Raw genomic sequence first — 18,831 nt, 5'->3', positions numbered from 1 at the left:
TTATTTTGGTTTTAGCTTGTTTTGATGATGCATCGTGGTTCGGCTATTGATATAGCATTTCCCTCCTCAGATCCCACTTGCGGGATTATATTCGGTATGTTTGTTATTTTTTGTTGGGCTCTAAGGCAAGAGTTATTTATACAAAGGAAATACTGATATTATGGAACTGTTGTAATTTTGTGAAGCATCTCTAAAAAAATATTACACCGACAAAGAAATTGGATTAACTTTTGACTTATGATTTATAAGTTAAAAGACATAGATTAGGTTTATTAACTTGTGACTTTTGACTTATTTTTGTTGTTTTGGTTTTAAAATAAGTGTCTATAAGCACTTTTTAACTTTGTCGAAATATTTCAAAACTGTTTAAAAATTGTTTTGGCTTTAAAACACCTAAAATAAGTCGATCCAAATGGACACTAACAATGTCAATTGGATTTCTTTAGAAAATTATATTACACTATTTCTTTTTTATGAAATCAGATATAATAATATTTTTTCATTAATCGGTTGATGCCTTATATAAAAAAAAGAAAGTATTAAGTACAATTTCTGATGAGGTTATATTTTGAATATATTTCAAAAATAAAAGTATCATTGAGAAGAACCAGAGTAACATATGTGTTGTGCTTTATTTTCGTTATTATAATATTTATTTATTTACATTTTAAAAATTTGACATTATTTATTAAAGACATTTTATGTTGGTACAATAAAATCATCTTAATTTGATTTTATGTTTGCTTGATATCATTGTAGATTTAGCCGATTTCATATAAATATTAACTACTGGTTGACGATAAATTTTAAATTGATTTAATTTTTTAATATTAGTAATATTATTTATGAATATTTTAATTATATATGATGATAATAAATTGTTTAAATTGCGAAATGAGAAAAACATGATTCAACTTATTTGAAATTGGAAATGATAATTATGTGTTATATTTCATTATTAAAATAAATAAAGTATAGACATTTGAATTATCTAAATTTATGTATGAACTTTACGCTAGTTAACTTCTATATGACCAATAAATACTATCTTAATAACTAATTTTTTTAAAAAAAATGTATATATGAAAATAAAAGATCTCTCTTCAAGTTTAATATATTAATATTTGAGTTAGATATTATATTAGTGAGTCATAAAAAATTACAACAATGATTTAATAAAAGTTAGCTAGATAAACAAACAAGTACTATCATATATAATTAATATTTTTTAGATAATTTAATAAATCGATTTTATAAATTTTTTGGAAGTGGTATAATGAGAACACGCATGGGCATTTATTTATTTTTTTCTGGTAAAAGATAACCATTTTATTTTTATTTTTTTGGTCAAAATTATTAATTTATCAATATTGTTAATTTATCTGTGGAGTATGAATAAGTTTGAAATAAGAAAAAAATAAAAAAAGATATCACGAAAAAGAAGACTTTTCGTATAATATTTTTTTCACCAAACAACACTCTCTGCAAAGCAAAATAAATAATAATAAAATTACAATAAAATAAATAAATAAAAAAATTTCAATCTTCCCTCTCGAGTCAATTTTGGTTTTAGGCCAAAATTTTTCTTCAATTTTTTAGATCTGTTTTACTTCAAATTTTTCAGTGTTTACAGTCATATAGTTGTTTGAGTTTTTTCTTGTGTGTGTGTTTATGCACAAAAACGGTTTAGATTGATGTTTGTGTTGAAGCTTAGGGAAGATCAAATTTGATTACAAAATTGGGCGAAAAAGTGGGAATTTGTTTCATACAATTTAGGGTGTTTGAATTCTTGTTATGACTACTGCGGAAGCGTTATCTGTGATTCCAGCAGCTGTTCTTCGTAATTTATCGGATAAGCTGTACGAGAAGCGCAAGAATGCTGCTTTAGAGGTTTGTTTTAATGGGGTTTTGATGAATTTTTGTTTTTCGTCTTCATTTTTTGTGATTTGGGTTTGTTTTGGTTTTTCCAAAGCTGTGCTTTTTCACCTCCTGTTTTTGGGATTTGGGTTTTTTCAAAGTTGATATATTGATGCTTATTGATTTTGTGTAGTTGGAAGGGATTGTTAAGCATTTGACATCTGCGGGTGACCATGACAAGATCACTGCTGTTATCAGTTTGTTGTCTCAGGAGTATACTTACTCACCTCAGGCTCATAACCGGAAAGTGAGTTTGAATTTTACTCTTTTGGAGTGGTAGGCTTTGGTATATTGGGAAATGATATCCATTATATTGTGGAAAAATGATTTCTAGTGAAAAAATAATTTCTTGGTGTTTCTCGTATGGATGTGGAAGTATTTTCTTTTCAAATATCATAATTCTTACTTATATAACTTGATCAACGACATGTTTGTCAACCATTAGTAATACTGAATATCAGCAAACACTTTTTTTTTGGTACCAACTTTATACCAAACCACACACAGGCAACTTTTTTCCAGAAAGCATTCTTCTCTAACAAACACACACCTGAGCTGCAGGGAGGATTGATAGGACTGGCTGCAGTAACTGTTGGTTTGACTTCAGATGCAGCACAACACCTTAAGGTAGGGTGTTTACCTCGTGATCAACTTTGTTTCCTATCAGTTCTCAATTTTGTGGAAATGCTCTATAAATTTCTTGTTTAGCTGTGAGAAAGGGTGAGGTTATGCCCCAAGGCTTTGGTCTAGTGGTAAGAGCACAACGCGTGATGTCGAGTTAGGCACACATAATGGGTAGATGGTCCATTATCCAACAAATTTTTGATTGTGTGCCATTGGCACTCGAGAGTTTCTCGATTATCAAAGAATAAAACTGAGGGTGAGATTATATGTGCCTAGATCTGAATTTTAGGTTGGTGTTTTCAGAGAACATCATCTGCTGTTAGTAATTACTAGTAATAGATAAACCTTTGGACGAGAAGAGAGATAAAATAAAACTGAGAACATGCATGTTGAAGCTTTACTAAGGTGAATATAGGGTCAGGTATCTTTAGCCTTAGTTTCAATTAGTTTTCCTTGATTGTAAGTTAGAGTACAGAGCAAGTATTTGGGAGAATGATATAGATGTGAGTTAGTGTGTGTATTACTTTGTCCATACGGGTAATTGACTGGATATCAGTGTTTGGATTATCATAGACTTGCTCCTCAAAGAAAAAGCAAATGGCATAAAGATGTAGGTTTGTCCACCATCTTATTACTCATATCTTTCTTTCACAGGGGTAATCCTGTTTATTAGTTTTGAACAAAAGGGGAAGTTTCACTGTTTTCTTTTCATTCTCTACCTTTTATAAATTATGTTCCTATAAAGAAATCCTGTTTATTTGTTTTGTTCTAGAAATCTTCATCTCTTTACAATCGTAGTGCATTTATTCCGTGAATAGAGAACTAAGATTTTGTGCCTACTGTTGTTCTTACACTACTTCAGTGCCTGGACTAGGAAAGGCTTTAGTTTTAAGTCTTTTAAAGATAATAGAACTCCAACCCCGTTCCCGTGAGAGAGTGTATTCATTTTACTTTAGGGTTTAACCTTTTACACTTCACAATTTACTTTTTGTTTCAAATACTTCTTCCTTGACATCATATGTAGCTTTTACCTTTACTTATCCAGAGAACAAGTAGCTTTATATATGGTTCCCTTGAAAAGATTACTGATGTTGTTTCTGTGGCTGTTATTGTTATTTTGGGATGTTGCATTGAGGATTGTGCTATTTTCCCCATTATGCAACTTACCTCTCATCTGGATTTGATGTCCAGCAAATTGTCCCGCCAGTCTTACACTCTTTTTCGCACCAAGACAGCAGAGTTCGTTATTATGCCTGTGAAGCTTTGTATAACATCGCAAAGGTGAGAAAGTTAACGGAGCCTGTACAACACATGTATTTTTGATTCTTGTTGTCCGGATTTCATTTTTTCTACTTTGCAGGTTGTAAGAGGAGATTTCATCGTATTCTTCAATCAGATCTTTGATGCTTTGTGTAAGCTTGCGGCAGATTCAGATGCCAACGTGCAAAGTGCTGCTCATCTTTTAGATAGACTGGTGAAGGTAACACATCACTTCATTTGAAGGCATTGGTCAGAGAGGGAAGAGTATGCAAACATTTTAAAAAATGATGTGTTGTTTAGATGATAATGAATTCCAGTTCGATACACTACAAGGAGGAGGATAGGAGGTGTTGCAGAGGAAAGGAGAGTCTAAAGATGAGGCTTGAGTATTTTTTTCATTGAGGAGTTCAAAATGGTGTAAATTTGCTAATTTTGGGTAGAAAAGTTGGGCGTCCTTTTCTGTTATTTCCTTTCCCCAATTCTTTTTACCGCCAGTGCTTTATGGAGAGCGGGGCAAATGAGTTGCTTTAATCAAAAGATATGCACAGTTTTGGTATTTTGACTTATAACATTGTGCTTAAACTTTTGTTGGATGCAGGATATCGTCACAGAGAGTGAGCAATTCAGGTGAGTTTGGGTTGTTGGAAACCAGGATCTTCATGATGGAACCGAAGTTTGATTTTTCCACTGAATTGGACATTTTGTTTCTTACACAGCATTGAAGAATTTATTCCTTTGCTAAGAGAACGAATGAATGTCCTCAATCCTCATGTCCGCCAATTTCTTGTTGGGTGGATCACAGTTTTAGACAGTGTTCCGGATATTGATATGCTCGGTTTTCTTCCTGATTTTCTTGATGGTAATTTCTTGTTTTTCAAAGTCAAAACCTTCTTATCACGCAACTCAATGTTCTAAATTTGTTAACTCATGTGATTTCTCTTGACTTGATGAAGTGCAGGATTATTTAATATGCTGAGTGATTCTAGCCATGAAATACGGCAACAGGCTGATTCTGCGCTTTCAGAGTTTTTGCAAGAGATTAAGAATTCTCCAGTAAGATCTCTGTCATGTGTGGTGTGTTATATTTTTTAATGCTCCCAAAGGAAAATAAAATTTTGAACTTGCAACTTTTTTCCTCTGCTAGTATATTGAGAGTTGAGGCTCGGATGAAAGATATCTGAATATATGTTTGTCCCTCAACCTGCAACTTAAATTTACTAATTTTTGTTTAGTAATTTGTTTCGCTTTCCATTTGTATTTAAGACAGTTGTTCTTTGCTCTGCTTTTGTATCTCCATCCTTTTGGGTTAGTAAGATCCTTTTTTTTTTGACAAAAATCTTAAAGCGTTTTTAACTAGTTATTGTGCATGTGTATACCATATCATCAATATTGTTGAAGTGTGTAACCATCTCATCTAAAAACTTAAGCTAAGCTTTTAGATGAGATAGTCACACACTTTAATATGGTACCAGAGCAATATGGTATCAAAGCAGGCAGAGGTCATGAGATCAAATTTCACCGCCACCCAAATCAAAAAGAATTTCCACGTGCTTGGCCATGAAAAAAAATCAGGCCAGCACGTGAGGGGACGTGTTGAGAATATAATTAAATAATTAAAGTGTGCATCTCTAACAGCTTAAACTTTTAGCTGAGATGGTCACACACTTCAACAAATATAATAGAATTTGTAACAAAAATAAAAAAATTTCTTCTTCATCTAAAAAAACAAAACAATAAAATACATTTTCACTGATATATATATATTTATATTTGTATATATGTATTTCTGAAGACATTTGTTCAAGTTATAAAATTGAAATTGAAATTGAAATGGCGTCATTACATAATCCTTGACCTCTCCCATACATAAGGCAGAAAAGAGGAGTTTTTGACCAACTTCAGCTACACTATTGGTTATAGTAATGGAAGCAACTTCAGTCTTAGTAGCAGTATGAATATGAATATCATTTGTTAGGAAGTGTTTGTATGGTAAAAGGAGTAAGTCTAGTATTAGAATCTCTCAGACCTCATTTGTTTGCACTTAATGCAGGTATTAACTCTAATCCTTCCGATCTCGGTCATTTAGTGCTTTTGTTTTTTTAGGTTTGAATTTTTTTTTGGATGACTGTGGTGTTATGGCCAGGTTTCGCGCACTTCGACTAATTCCACGGGATACATGCCACCTCCCACTAGCAATAGGTACTAGGTAACTCTATCTAGCAAAGCTAGGACAGATAGGAAGAAATAAGAATCACCTAGTGTTTTTTTGTCTCCCTGGGAATTGAACCAAAAAGCTCATGGTTCTCAATCACTTCATTGACCTCTGGGCCACAATCTGAATGATTAGGTGTTGTAATAAGGGGCCTTGTAGTAAAGTCTTAATATCATTAAGATGTCTATTCAAGGACTACTACAAATATGAGTTCACCAATCCCATCCATTATACCTCTACCTCCATTGTCCACAATTATCAACTGCCTATGCCACCGCCTATCATTATCAGATAGCACCACCCACTACCCACAACCACCATCCTCAACCATAACCACCACCACTGTCAATCACTACAATATGTCACCATCATCAACCACTACTGCTAACAACCATCAACACTAGCTAACCACAACACCACATTAGCTAACAGCCCAACACCATAACCAATCGGCACCATAACCACCACTGCTAGCCATCAACACAACCAACCTCCATATAATTTTCTTAAAATATTTTGTTGATATCGTATTAGACTAATTTAGTATTTAATTTAATTTATATTTATTTTAAATGAAGAAGTTTTTTTTTTGAGAAGGTAATATTTGTGTATATTGACAAGCTCTATATACTCAGATGTTGCAAAAATAGTCTTAATTATATATCATTCATATCTTAATATAACATCTAAATAGTTAGTTGTGTAGTCATATTCAAACATCTAAATCTTAATCCACATCTTAATATCCAAATATTTATTCAGTTTCAAATGTCTCAATTTTAATACAAACAAATGAGACTTCAGTATAGAACTAGATGGATCACAACTAATCTTTCAAACCAGTGTCAGCCCAAACTGAATCTCTTATCTACACAAGAAAAAAAAAGGAACAAACTAAAGAGGGCTTCTGATCCATAATAATGGATATTTGGCTCCTTCAAATAGTTCAATATCATGAATATGTTGCTAATATTTACTCAATATTCTTCCAAAATATAGCACTTAATTGCCTAGCCACAATAAAATCACACTCCCTGCATCATCGTCTATATAAAATATTGATGACCAATCTAGTACTTTGTCGAAACCACTAGCCAACCTGAGCCAGCCGAAAGAGCATAGCTAATACATCCTCCTTTTGCCAGTTCAGTTTGAAATTAGGTCTTAGGAGCTCTTATATTGTTATTGCTGCACTTGAGCCGGGTTCTTTCAGAAACAACCTCTCTATCTCCATGAGGTAGTGGTAAGATCTATGTTTATTCTACCCTCCCCAGGCCAATCTTGTGGGATTTCAATGGGTATGTTGTTGTACGAGCTCTGATATAGTTGTTTTCTTTTAAAAAAATATATATGTAGGGGAGAGGGAACGGGAAATGAGGGAGGGGATTGTAATGTGGTAATCGAACCCCCTTACCAATAAGGTGAAAGTTCAAGTAACCAACCAATAGAACTACTAGATCCCTCTAGCTCTAATATAGTTGACTCTATTGCATTTCTAATTATCTTAGCTCAAGATTTAGTTTTAAAATGGCAGGACAAGTTTTATGGGACCGGATTATGTTAGAGAAAGAGAGAAATTGAAGAGGTGTCATCAATGTATACCTTATTTGTCTAATTTCTGTCCTTCCATGTGTCCAAATAATGTGTCATTAAATATATCAGTCAAGAGTGACCATTCAGATATACTCAAATGAATTTGATTCATATGGAAGTACTTTTTACCACTCTATAATTCTCGGTATTTTGAGCACAAAAAAGAGAAGATTGGTTATTGTAGTGATTTGTGGAGAAATAATATGGTTCTTGAAGGAAATATTTGTCATCAGTATTACAAGGATGTTTTTGTCTATCAATATTTAGTTTGATGCTTTCAACTTTTATAATAATGTATAGATTCTTTTTGTCCTTTGTTAGTTTCTAACTTGACGAATGCTGCTCTTAAGTCTGTAGATTATGGCCGCATGGCTGAAATACTAGTGCAAAGGGCAGGCTCACAGGATGAATTTACTAGGCTGACTTCTATCACTTGGGTAAGTATGTTGATATGCATGTTGCTTGTGTACCATGTTATCCTGCTTTCTATTGACCGATATTGTGTCTCTTGGCTACGATATCTTCTGGTGTTAACTATATACTAGTGTTTTAACTTGTCAAATCTGTTTGAATAGATTATTTTGTGCCATGCAGATAAATGAATTTGTGAAACTTGGTGGAGATCAACTTGTCCCTTATTATGCTGATATTCTGGGAGCAATATTGCCTTGTATATCTGATAAAGAAGAGAAAATAAGAGTTGTAAGTGGAGATGGTCCCCTTTTCCTTTTATTGTATTTGTGTTTTCCCCCCTCTAGCGCTACCTTTCTTCGTTGTTTTTGCTTCTTTGTCTGTCACTCTCACTTTCCTATTCGTCTGTGCTTCTTCCTTTTAGGTTTCTCGTGAAACAAATGACGAACTTCGTGCAATTGAGGCTGATCCAGCTGAGGGTTTTGATGTAGGAGCAATCCTCTCTGTTGCTAGGAGGTATAAGTTACTTATTGAGGGATATTTGGATTGTGAAGATTTGAAGAAGTTGAAATGTCTGATAGTTTATAGTACAGTAGATAATCAATTAAAGAATTCACTAGTTTCATTAAATAATGGTAGTTGGCTTTTTGTTGAAATATGATTTTTATAATAGCCAAATACTTCTGACTATAGAACTATGACCTTAATACTTAAATTTTTATGTTCTTTGTGTTTGTTAAGAAATGGATCTTTGGCCTAACTCAATCCCAAAACTGATTGCCCAATATTATACAAGGAGACAACAACCTTTTGCCTTGAGCAATGTAGGACTTGACACCCTCCCTCACGCCTGGACTACTGTAGAATGGCTAACAACATGGGGGCTCAACATTGCAAAACCACATCAACAAGGATCAATGGATCCAGACCAGATACCATGTTAAGTTATGGACCTTAGGCCTATCTGGTAGGGTCTTTGATACGGATCTAGTTATGTGACGCTGCAAGATGAAATCAAATGTTCTTATGCTACGACCTATGGTGCTGGTTCGTTAAGAGAGATTTCTCGAGTTTAAGTACTCAAAAACTGGAATAGTTTTTTGCTTATCTTTCCATTGAATTCAAATAACTTTAAACACAACATTGGTGGAGTAACTACCCACCTAATAACAAGGAAATAACTTCCTACTACTACTAGAATGAGAAAGTGGAGTAATAACCTCCTATAAAGAAACAAGAAAACATAATTAATAGATAAGTTGAAGTATTCTACTTTTAATTTCTTTAAATTTTCTTTGGTAGACTAAAGGGATGCTAGCACTATATCAATCTTTAATGCTAGCTCATGAGAGGATGATTAGCCAATATCATATTAGGAAACCATAACTCAGTTCAGAAATTGACAAGCTCTGTTGGGATGTGGGCCATTTCTCTTCCCTGCCTTCCAACTAATTTCTAGCAAATAGGTTTATTTATTCTATTAGCTACTCTTCCTGATTCGGGTGTCAATCTCATGTTGATCTCTTCTATTTTCCTGATACGGTAAAGGTTTCATTAAAGGAAGTACCAAAAAGGTACCCAAAAAATCTTACAAGCTCTAGCATAGCTGTATCAGTAACATTCCCAAAACACCTAGAAATTCCATAAGCTGATCTAAGTTATCCACTATATCTCCCGTATCCTGCAAGTACAAATTTTCAGGACATGAATTCTTTGGTAAATCTAGGTAACTCCTTTGGTTCTCAAAGCATCTCTTATTTCTTTCCAACCAAATGGTTCAAGAGATCCAAAAAGGTATAGTATTTTAGATTGTCTTAAGATCTTTCTTGACTTTCTGAGATTGCCAACATTATCCTGCTAATGTCTTGTCCCTTTTTATCTCTATTGCCTCTTGTTTGATCTTCATGAGGCAACCATTGCCATGTGTAAGATCAGTGGATGTGTAAGAGTTATGTTTCAAAAGCAATTACTTAGACTGGAAAGTAGAGAGTATTCTTTTAGTTACAGGAGTTTGAACAGGTGTACTACATGGCTGATGAGAAAGACTTTCTGGCTTTTCACTGCACATAGAAGTGGCAGATTCTCAGTGAACTCCTGCTATTGGAACCTTGACTCTGGAGCCTTCAACTTCCAGCAATGACTTGGAAATTGATTTAGGGAACTAAATCTCCTCAGACAAGAGCTTATCTTTTGGTGTTAGCTCATGGTGCATGTCCAAACAAATTTGCAAAAAGCAAATGCAGTGAAACAGATGTTTTTGTGTGGAAAAGAAATCGAGAGTAGCAAACTCTTATTTTTGCTTTGTACTGTAGCTGGATAATTGCCGAACCTGCTTTTGAATAAATTTGGGTGATATGGGTGATGCCAAATACTATGATGGAACTCTTGTGCCGCTGGACGGGATACATGTGTATGAATGAACCAAGGAACTTATGGATAGAAACCCAGCTTGCCCGCGCTGGGTGGTATGGAAAGAGAGCAATCTGAGACACTTGACAGAATATACAGTTGTACATATTATTAAACATGTCGATGCCTAGATATGGTAGCTCTCGGATGTAATTTTCACAATGCATGAAAATGCCAAAATGGTACAATTCATTTGTTCTATGCAACAGTGAACATGCTTAGGAAATGTTTACGACCCTTTTCTACTGCCTGTATACTTGGCTATCAATAAATTACATATAGGAAAAGCTTACCAATTTAATAATGTGATTGGATTATTTATGAAAATCAAAACATAACAGAGTTTGTGATAAGAATAGTTATATCCAAGTAGCTATATGTTATAGTATTGCTTAGTTAACTTTCTGTCTCAATTTGTTTATCAGGCAGTTGTCTAGTGAATGGGAGGCGACACGTATTGAATCATTACATTGGATGTGGACCCTGCTTAATGGACATCGGTCCGAGGTGAAGACCTAAAATTTAATGACGGTCATCTTGTTTATTCTTTTGTTCAATGAGAACACTCTCTTATGGGCTTACAGAATGGCATAGGAGTTGATATCTTAAACTACACTGCTTTCCAGTGGGGATACAATACCATTATCTTTTAATGCTGATTGCTGAGAATGGAGCCTGAGTTGCTAAAAGTACTAGCTCATGTGTTGTTGCTTGTTGGGATGCTTATTAAAGAACAAGGACACAAGGTTTTGAAAGTGTTATCTAAAAGAGAGGTCATGAATCATGTTTGAAACCTACAATTTGTGTGTTTCAAATTTGTATTTTTCATTTAGAAACTAATTGAATTTGTGTAGAAGAAGCAATGGGCTTTAGAAGGAGAGAAATCTCAGTTCCCTGCTCTTTGTGGTTGTACTTGTCCCTTCTATCTCTCTGGAATGAGATGGAAGATCTAGGAAATGTGGTGCCAGTTTCTGCAATAATCTTTGAGCTATATTATACTCCTGTGTGGCTGTGACATGGTTATTCTTCTACAGCTGCAAATGCTTATTGAAGAAACAAGACAAAGTTTTGAAAAGTGTTTTCTACAGGAGAGGTCATGAATCATGTTTGAAACATAGTTGTGTATTCCACAATTTGTATTTTTCATTTATTTCACAAAGCATGATGGGCTGGTACTTACAATCCATGGGCGTGTAACCATGTATTTTTCATTTAGTAACTAATCAAATCTGTGTAAAACAAGCAAAGGGCTTTAAAAGAAGAGAAGTCTCAGTTCCTTGCTCTTTGTGGTTTTCCCTTCTCTCTCTGGGATGAGATGGAGGATCTGGGAAATGAGGTGCTAGTTTCTTCAATAAATCTTAGAGCCTTATTATACTCCTGTGACATGGTTATTCCTCTACAGCTGCATCACCTAATGTTCTGCTGCATCATAGTTGCATTTGATGTTTTGTCATATTCTGTTCTATCAAAATAAAGCTCATTATTCATGCTACTATAGTTGTATTTTTAGGTAAAATCATGCATAAAAATGGATTTACTATTATTAGGACAAGTTTTTTGCATTATATTTAGGTGTATATATTACAAATTCGATTCAACTTTCACAAGTAGTATCATATATTCGGTATCGGAATAAGTTCATTGGTAACACTCAGATAATGAAAAATATCTTATTGTCAGTATTTTTTATGACTTCTAAAGTTTGATCTGGTAAGTGAATGTTCATGTTTCCAATTTTTCGAAACAGGTCTTGGTTTTTCTGAATGATGTCTTTGACACTCTCCTAAGGGCGCTATCGGATCCCTCCGATGAGGTATCTCTTATTGCTTTTATTCTTTTTCATTGAGTTTGTCATGCTGGTTTGCTTTGCTAGGTCTAGCCATTGTTCTAGCTTCTGATGGACAAGTGATAATAATAGCCAATACGACTTTTCTGGTAGCATTATGGTTGTGTTTTCCAGGCATGTGCTGACTTTCAAAAGTTCACTTAGGTTTTGTGCATTAGCTGTGGCCTTTGTTTTGTTCCCCTAGCGTAGTTTCTTGGCAAATTTTGGCCGTAATTCATCCTTCCCTTTGCACTCAATACCCGTGATTCTTTTTGGCACCCCCTTCTTGATTCTTCTGGAAATTTTACAGCTCTACATGACTCCTTCATTCTTGTTTCCAGATCATCCTTAACCTAATTATCAATCAGTTGAAAAAAAAGAAGAATAAGAATTAAAATCTTACCTCACATTAATCATTTTTTTAATCCATTGTACTATTTTAAGGCTGGCAAATATTTGCTGCTTGAATGATTTCTAAAAGTGCTCTAAACTGCATACATGATATTTGATATTTCCTGCATTCATTGCCACAAATATTCACTTGTTTTGGAGGATGAATGCGAAAAGTTTATTCTGGACTCTTATTACCTTACTAGTTTTTGGATACGCGCGATGCACATGTACTATATTTCAAGGAGTAAAAGTTTATTTAAAATTTGTGTTTGAGATATAAAATAGAAGAGTAAGTCGATGATGGATATTATTTTTCCTTATTGATGATGAATGTTAAATCCTATATAACTAACTCAGTAAAAGATGAAATTGCCCCTCAATCATCCGTCAGTTATTCAACTTATAATTTGTTCTACTTTTATAATTCCATCATTTTAATTTTACAAATTATCATACTACCTTTTTAGTTTCAGTACGAGCATATGACTCTTGAAAATCTAAAAGTTTTGGAGGATAGAACATATAAGTAGGCAACAAATATTCCACGAGCTTCAAATGAACAGACCAAACCCCACTTCGTGGGATTTCACAGGGTATGCTTCAGATGAACAGAAAATCAAAGTTCCATGAAAATCATAAAAAGACTATTGAAAGATGACGTATACACTGAGTGTAAAAAATAGTTACAAAATCAATTTATTTATTCCCTTCGCCCCATTTTATATGAAAGTATTAATGATTGGGGAGTCAGCCGATTTTTCTTTGACTATAATTTTCTCAAACTTATTTGAATTATTTTAAATCATTGACAATGTTGACTTGTAGTTCGTGTAACTTTCAAGAATATACCCGAATTCATAGTACTCCCATGCTAATTCTTCCAAAGAATTAATTAAAATTAAAAAGGAAAAGCAAAACAAAACCAATTTCATGAAAGAAAAAATGATAAGAAAATTTAGTCACAGAAATATCTGAAAGGGAGACACTTGATGGTTTATTACTCATATATAATAGTAGCTCGATCATCAAAGAACATAGGCGAGGAACTTAGAAAGGCTTAAACCAACTTAATAGCTGTAAATACAAGTAAACAAAGAGACCAAAATAGGAAATGTCTTTTTGGCATCATTAATATGACTGATCATTATCCTATATCAAGGTATTTATGTTCCCTTCGCGTTGTTTGGGATTGAGACTTACATGTTGGAGTTCAAAAAGTCTTGTCAGTGAAAGCAAGGGGTTTGCTTTTTGGGTCTAGCTCGTTGCACCGGGCTTGCCTAGTGTGGGTTATCTCTCCTATGTGGTCGAGCTATTGCATAGGAGCGGGGGTTTTACCTTGTGTACACCTAAAGGGTAGTGGCTGTGGGTTTCACTTGTCATAAAAAAAAATTAAGGTATTTATGTTTTTGTATATTATATAATTATTTAATATATATTTTAAATGGACATAAATGTCCATCAATATTATAGGGATATTATCGTTTTTCAACTTTAGACTTAAAACTTTCCCGCTTTCAGTATAGTAAGATGATTTAAAAAATGATGTTTGACCCTTATTACCTGATTTAAAGAACCATTATGCTTGACCTTTGTTAATCTGTCTTGAAATGAAAGAAAGTTAAAGATGAAATAAGATAATGGGTTAGATGTTCCAATAAACATTGCCTCTCAGTCAAACTTTTGTTTGAGATTGCTGAAGTCATCTTTCTAACTTCCAAATTTAAATGCTCGTCTCAAATGAGTCTAGACACCCACTATTCCGCAGGGTGATTTTAGAGGGTGCTTCCTGCTATTTTTGATTGTTCTGAGTCTTCTTTAAATTCTCTTCCAGGTAGTGCTCCTGGTTCTTGAGGTGCACGCATGCATAGCTGAAGATCCGCAACACTTCCGGCAGCTAGTTGTTTTCCTTGTTCACAGCTTTCAGCATGATCACTCACTCCTCGAGAAGTAAATGCTATATTCTTTTTTCGTTTCTTGGGGAAAATTTATTGGTATGCTTTTGTTGTTTGGTTTATTGAAGATTTCTCTGCTGATATCTTAGCTTTCCTAATCTCTTTCAGACGTGGGGCTTTGATAATTCGACGGCTATGTGTACTTCTAAATGCTGAAAGAGTTTACCGTGAACTGTCCACAATACTTGAAGGAGAATCAGATTTGGACTTTGCTTCTGTGATGGTTCAGGTTTTACTTATATCTTATTTATCAAGAGAATATCACTCTTCCGTATATACAGAGTGAAAGTGCGACGATATAGAGCTCAGACTTTGTTTATTTAATTAATTTCATGTGATCACAGAACTCTCAAGCTTGGTTTTGATATATTGTCATTGGGGCTCATAATTAATGTATGGTGCTTAATGTAGTCTTTGCTGTACGCTGAGTGTGCTGGTGTTTGTTTCAGGCTTTAAACTTGATTTTGCTTACTTCACCTGAGTTGTCTGACCTTCGGGAGGATCTTAAACAGTCACTGATCAAAGATTCTGGGAGAGACTTGTTGCTTTCTTTGTACGCATCTTGGTGCCATTCACCAATGGCAATGATAAGCCTCTGCCTGTTAGCTCAGGTAAGCCTTACATCCTGCAAGTTTTAAGGCATTCCTCATTCCTCATGCCTGTAGCAACTATCAAGCATTTGTTACTGTTTTTTCACAGTGAATATAATGAGCTCTGTCTTTGTTACAGTCATACCAGCATGCAAGTTCTGTTATTCAGTCTTTGGTTGAAGAAGATATCAATGTGAAGTTCTTAGTGCAACTACATAAGTTGATCCACCTTCTGGAGACTCCAACCTTTGCTTACCTTAGGCTTCAGGTGTTTTGAATTTCTCCTTTTATTGATTGTGAAACCTAGAATTTTGAATTTATTTTATCATTTAAGATTCTTTATGATCCAGAAAATAAACATATGTATGTTCGTAATTCCTTTTGCGCTGGAGTTCTCCCGGAAAAGGGAATCTAGTACCAGAGAAACCTGAGTGTCTCATAACTTCTAAGAATATATGCTTATCTTTTAAGCGGTAGATTGAGGGAAAAGGAAATACATATTCTTTTTAGAGTAGATCAATTCAATTTTTGGTCGTGAAAGCTCTGTTCTTTTCTTATAGCCGACCCCACCTAGTTGATTGAAGTGTAACTGTTAGTTGTTTTTAAAAGCGGTCTTCTTTGCATTTAGCGTCTTTTGTGTAGTGTGCAAACAAGGCTTGTGAAGAAATTGCTGCTCCAATTTCCATTTGCATACATGTTAAGAAGGCAAACCAGATTGAAATTTTGAAGCTCAATGCATTACTACCAAACTATCTCGACAATCTGCTTTACTGCACCAATGAGAGAAATCGTGTATGAAATTCTGACATCGCTGTTAACAGACTTCAAATTGATGACCTGCCAATGGGCAGAAATAAATATTAAGGTTGGGTGTTGTGTGGTGGTGGTAATGTTATATAGTTGAATGTTATATGCATTAGTTCTGATGATTTGTTCCACAGTTGGGATTTTCATTGTGCCTTTTATGAATTGCCAGCTTTTCCGTGTCTTTTTGAGGAGGCTGCAAACTCATAATTGCTTGTCTTGATACCCTATACTGATTTCTCTTTGTAAGAGGGACATGCATTTTACCTACAAATTGTTGCTGCATTTCTATTTGAAGTCCCTTTCCTCTAGTCATTTGTTGGTGCTCAAAGAACTCTTGGTACTAACTGCAAATATCAGGGTTGCTAAGATTAACTCTTTATATAATATCTTTTTCTATTGCTGTTGATTTATTTGACAAATTGGATTATTTTTGTTTATGTATTTATTTTTAAAAAACCTCTATTGTATTCTGCTTTTTACCTGTTTTATGAAGTTGGTGGTGTTATGATGTACAAGCAATTTTATTGGGTTTCTCTCTTTTTCACGAACAAGTTCTTTTAGGAGTATCTTAGTGGCTCTATTTCTTGCAGCTTCTTGAACCTGGAAGATACATATGGTTATTAAAAGCATTATATGGTCTGCTGATGCTGTTGCCGCAGGTATGTTATGGATTATTTTCTCCATTGGTAACTTAAGTTGAAGGTTATTGCTATCAACCGCATATCAATTCTGATGCATGCCAGGAAAAGTTTGCAGTTGTGCATTTGCTTGTGCAAGTTGAGTTTCTGTTGAATCATATGTTTAAGAGTACTGACAAAAAGCAATCGCCGGGTTGCATTATTTATTCAATCCATTTAGTATTATTATATCCTAAGAGTTAGTATGTCATGGTTATTATTTCGTGAGTTGTTTCCCTTTTTTTTTAATTACAATTTTGGTGTTAGGACTTAGGCTCAAATTGGAAAAACCTTGATCATTCGACCGATACCTGCTACCTACCATCAACAAGGTACTGGGTAACGCCTCATCTCCACTCACCAAGGCTGAGGCAAATTGGAAAAAACGCCTATTGTCATTTCTCTCTACTGGGATTTGCTCATTAGTTGGTTTTTATGTTAGTAACATAGTGAACTACTGAACTCTTTACAAGAGTTTATCTAAAAAAAAAATTCCTGATTATCACTCTTATATGCACCACTTATATGTATTAAGCTGCATATCAAGTTTGCTGATGTAGATATTCTTTATCAATTCATGTAGCAAAGTGCAGCCTTCAAGATTCTTCGTACTCGGTTGAAAACTGTTCCTTCATACTCTTTCAAGGAAGAGAAAGTTGCACGAACATCGTCTGGGATTCCATTTTTCAACGGCGGAGGTGGATTACAAATCTCTGAGGATGGCAACCCAAGTGAGAGTTCACATGATATGCATAACGGAATAAACTTTAGTTCTAGGCTGAAGCATTTTAAGCAAATTCAGCAGCAGCATCGTTTGCACCTAAAATCAGAGACTCAATCACGATTTAGTTCTGCTTCATCAATGAAGGTTTGTGTGCTTCATAGTGTCTACTTATTTTGCTGATAATATTTTGGTTGCATATTGCACTCTGATACTTGTCCAAGAGTTAAATACCTGAGGCTAGAAATATCCTATATGTTAAGGTAGTTAATTATTTCCACCGTGATAACTGCTTGTCTCTCTATCTGGGTTGAGTATGGAGAAAAAGAGTTCTTGGACTTTTGGGTTGTGCTTTTTATGTGTCAATGACAAATGATGGGTATATTGGTGTGGGTTTGCATTTGCGATAAACAAGTGCTTTGTAATGAGGATTGTATGTGTTTCAATATTGTGAAATTCCATATCTCTATTATGTGTGCGCCTTTTTTATATCTGGGAAATTCCCGGTGGGCTTCTATCCAACTCCAGTTGGTGCACCAGTTCAGAACTGCTCCTCTACCCTTTTCCCAACTCAAATACTAAACTTTGAGTTTGAGTCCATGATGTGCCTCAACTCACAGATCACATACTTGTGATTCTTTCATCACTGAGCCGAAGCTCTGAGACCCATATACTCTATTATATTGATCATTGAATAAACCTTCCTTTCTTTCCTAAACTTTGCTCTTTGAGTGCGGTAGAATCTTAGCTTGAACCTATCTTAATTCAGGAGTTATGAAGACCAGAGGAATCAAACAATCTGTCGCAGCAACAGACTTGAACGGACCACCTTCTTCAAGCGTATGGCGTAGAGCCCCAGTACAGTTGCAACTTTGATTGTTTACTTTTGCTCCTAATCAAGGTTTCTTATACAGCAACCTTGATTTGCTTTCTTATTCTTTTTTTGGAAAGCATAGTCAAGCTCCGCTAAGTTGTATATTGTATATCTAGTTATTTGTTTTGTCAAAATTCATTGAGTTGGAAAAAGTGGAGAAAGGGATATTACTTTTAGCTTGGATATTCCAAAGCTATTTTAAAAAGTTTTTGAAAGATATTAGAAGGTAAAATTAGCCCATGTGGTTATGTTATTTTTTGTTGAAGGGGAACCTTGGAATAACATTGGAAGTTGTCTCTGTGTGAGACATGTAGGTTACTGGTTCGAGCCGTGAATTGACTATCTACATCACACCCCATTCTGGGATGTGACTCTTCCTCCTCGAACCTTGCGTAAATGTGGAATACTTTGGGCAAGGCAAAGTGGTAGATGCATAGGAGATAAAAAGTTCCCTTTTATACATGAGTCTTCGTCTGTTAGACAGAAAGATTCAGTTTTTGTGTATTATGAAAACTATATCCTTTATCCCATTCTTTTTACTTTGATTTGAATAATTCTCAAAGCTT

At 34.5% G+C, this 18,831-nt stretch overlaps 1 protein-coding gene across 2 annotated transcripts; it reads left to right on the top strand.

Annotated features, from left to right (window-relative positions):
- Nucleotides 1–15: 15 nt before the first annotated feature.
- On the top strand, nt 16–18,819 carry LOC101265122 (protein VAC14 homolog). 2 transcript variants are annotated; one of them, XM_004236883.4, is made up of 20 exons: nt 16–1,890; nt 2,051–2,164; nt 2,479–2,544; nt 3,733–3,822; nt 3,902–4,021; nt 4,400–4,428; nt 4,518–4,660; nt 4,760–4,854; nt 7,957–8,043; nt 8,201–8,308; nt 8,442–8,533; nt 10,852–10,933; nt 12,174–12,239; nt 14,476–14,591; nt 14,705–14,825; nt 15,046–15,207; nt 15,326–15,454; nt 16,584–16,652; nt 17,254–17,538; nt 18,161–18,819. In XM_004236883.4, exons 1-20 carry the CDS (start codon nt 1,795–1,797, stop codon nt 18,167–18,169), a joined length of 2,079 nt encoding a protein of 692 aa, XP_004236931.1. In that variant the 5' UTR covers nt 16–1,794; the 3' UTR covers nt 18,170–18,819. The 2 variants fall into 2 exon arrangements, with proteins under 2 accessions (XP_004236931.1, XP_010319386.1); XM_010321084.3 differs by having other exon boundaries at nt 2,425–2,544.
- The last annotated feature ends 12 nt before the right edge of the window (nt 18,820–18,831 follow it).

This window comes from Solanum lycopersicum, chromosome 4 (genome assembly GCF_036512215.1).
Source record: "Solanum lycopersicum chromosome 4, SLM_r2.1".
Taxonomy (NCBI): domain Eukaryota; kingdom Viridiplantae; phylum Streptophyta; class Magnoliopsida; order Solanales; family Solanaceae; genus Solanum; species Solanum lycopersicum.
The sequence above is the reverse complement of the archived record's forward strand: the minus strand, read 5'-3'. Positions and strand labels throughout refer to the sequence as shown.

What these genes read in the sequence shown, in the direction of transcription:
- LOC101265122 (XM_010321084.3), top strand. Translation starts at nt 1,795, where the DNA reads ATGACTACTGCGGAAGCGTTATCTGTGATTCCAGCAGCTGTTCTTCGT. An exon ending in GCCTCTGCCTGTTAGCTCAG is followed by an intron (nt 15,208 to 15,325) that starts GTAAGCCTTACA and finishes TCTTTGTTACAG; the next exon opens with TCATACCAGCATGCAAGTTC. An exon ending in TTGCTTACCTTAGGCTTCAG is followed by an intron (nt 15,455 to 16,583) that starts GTGTTTTGAATT and finishes TATTTCTTGCAG; the next exon opens with CTTCTTGAACCTGGAAGATA.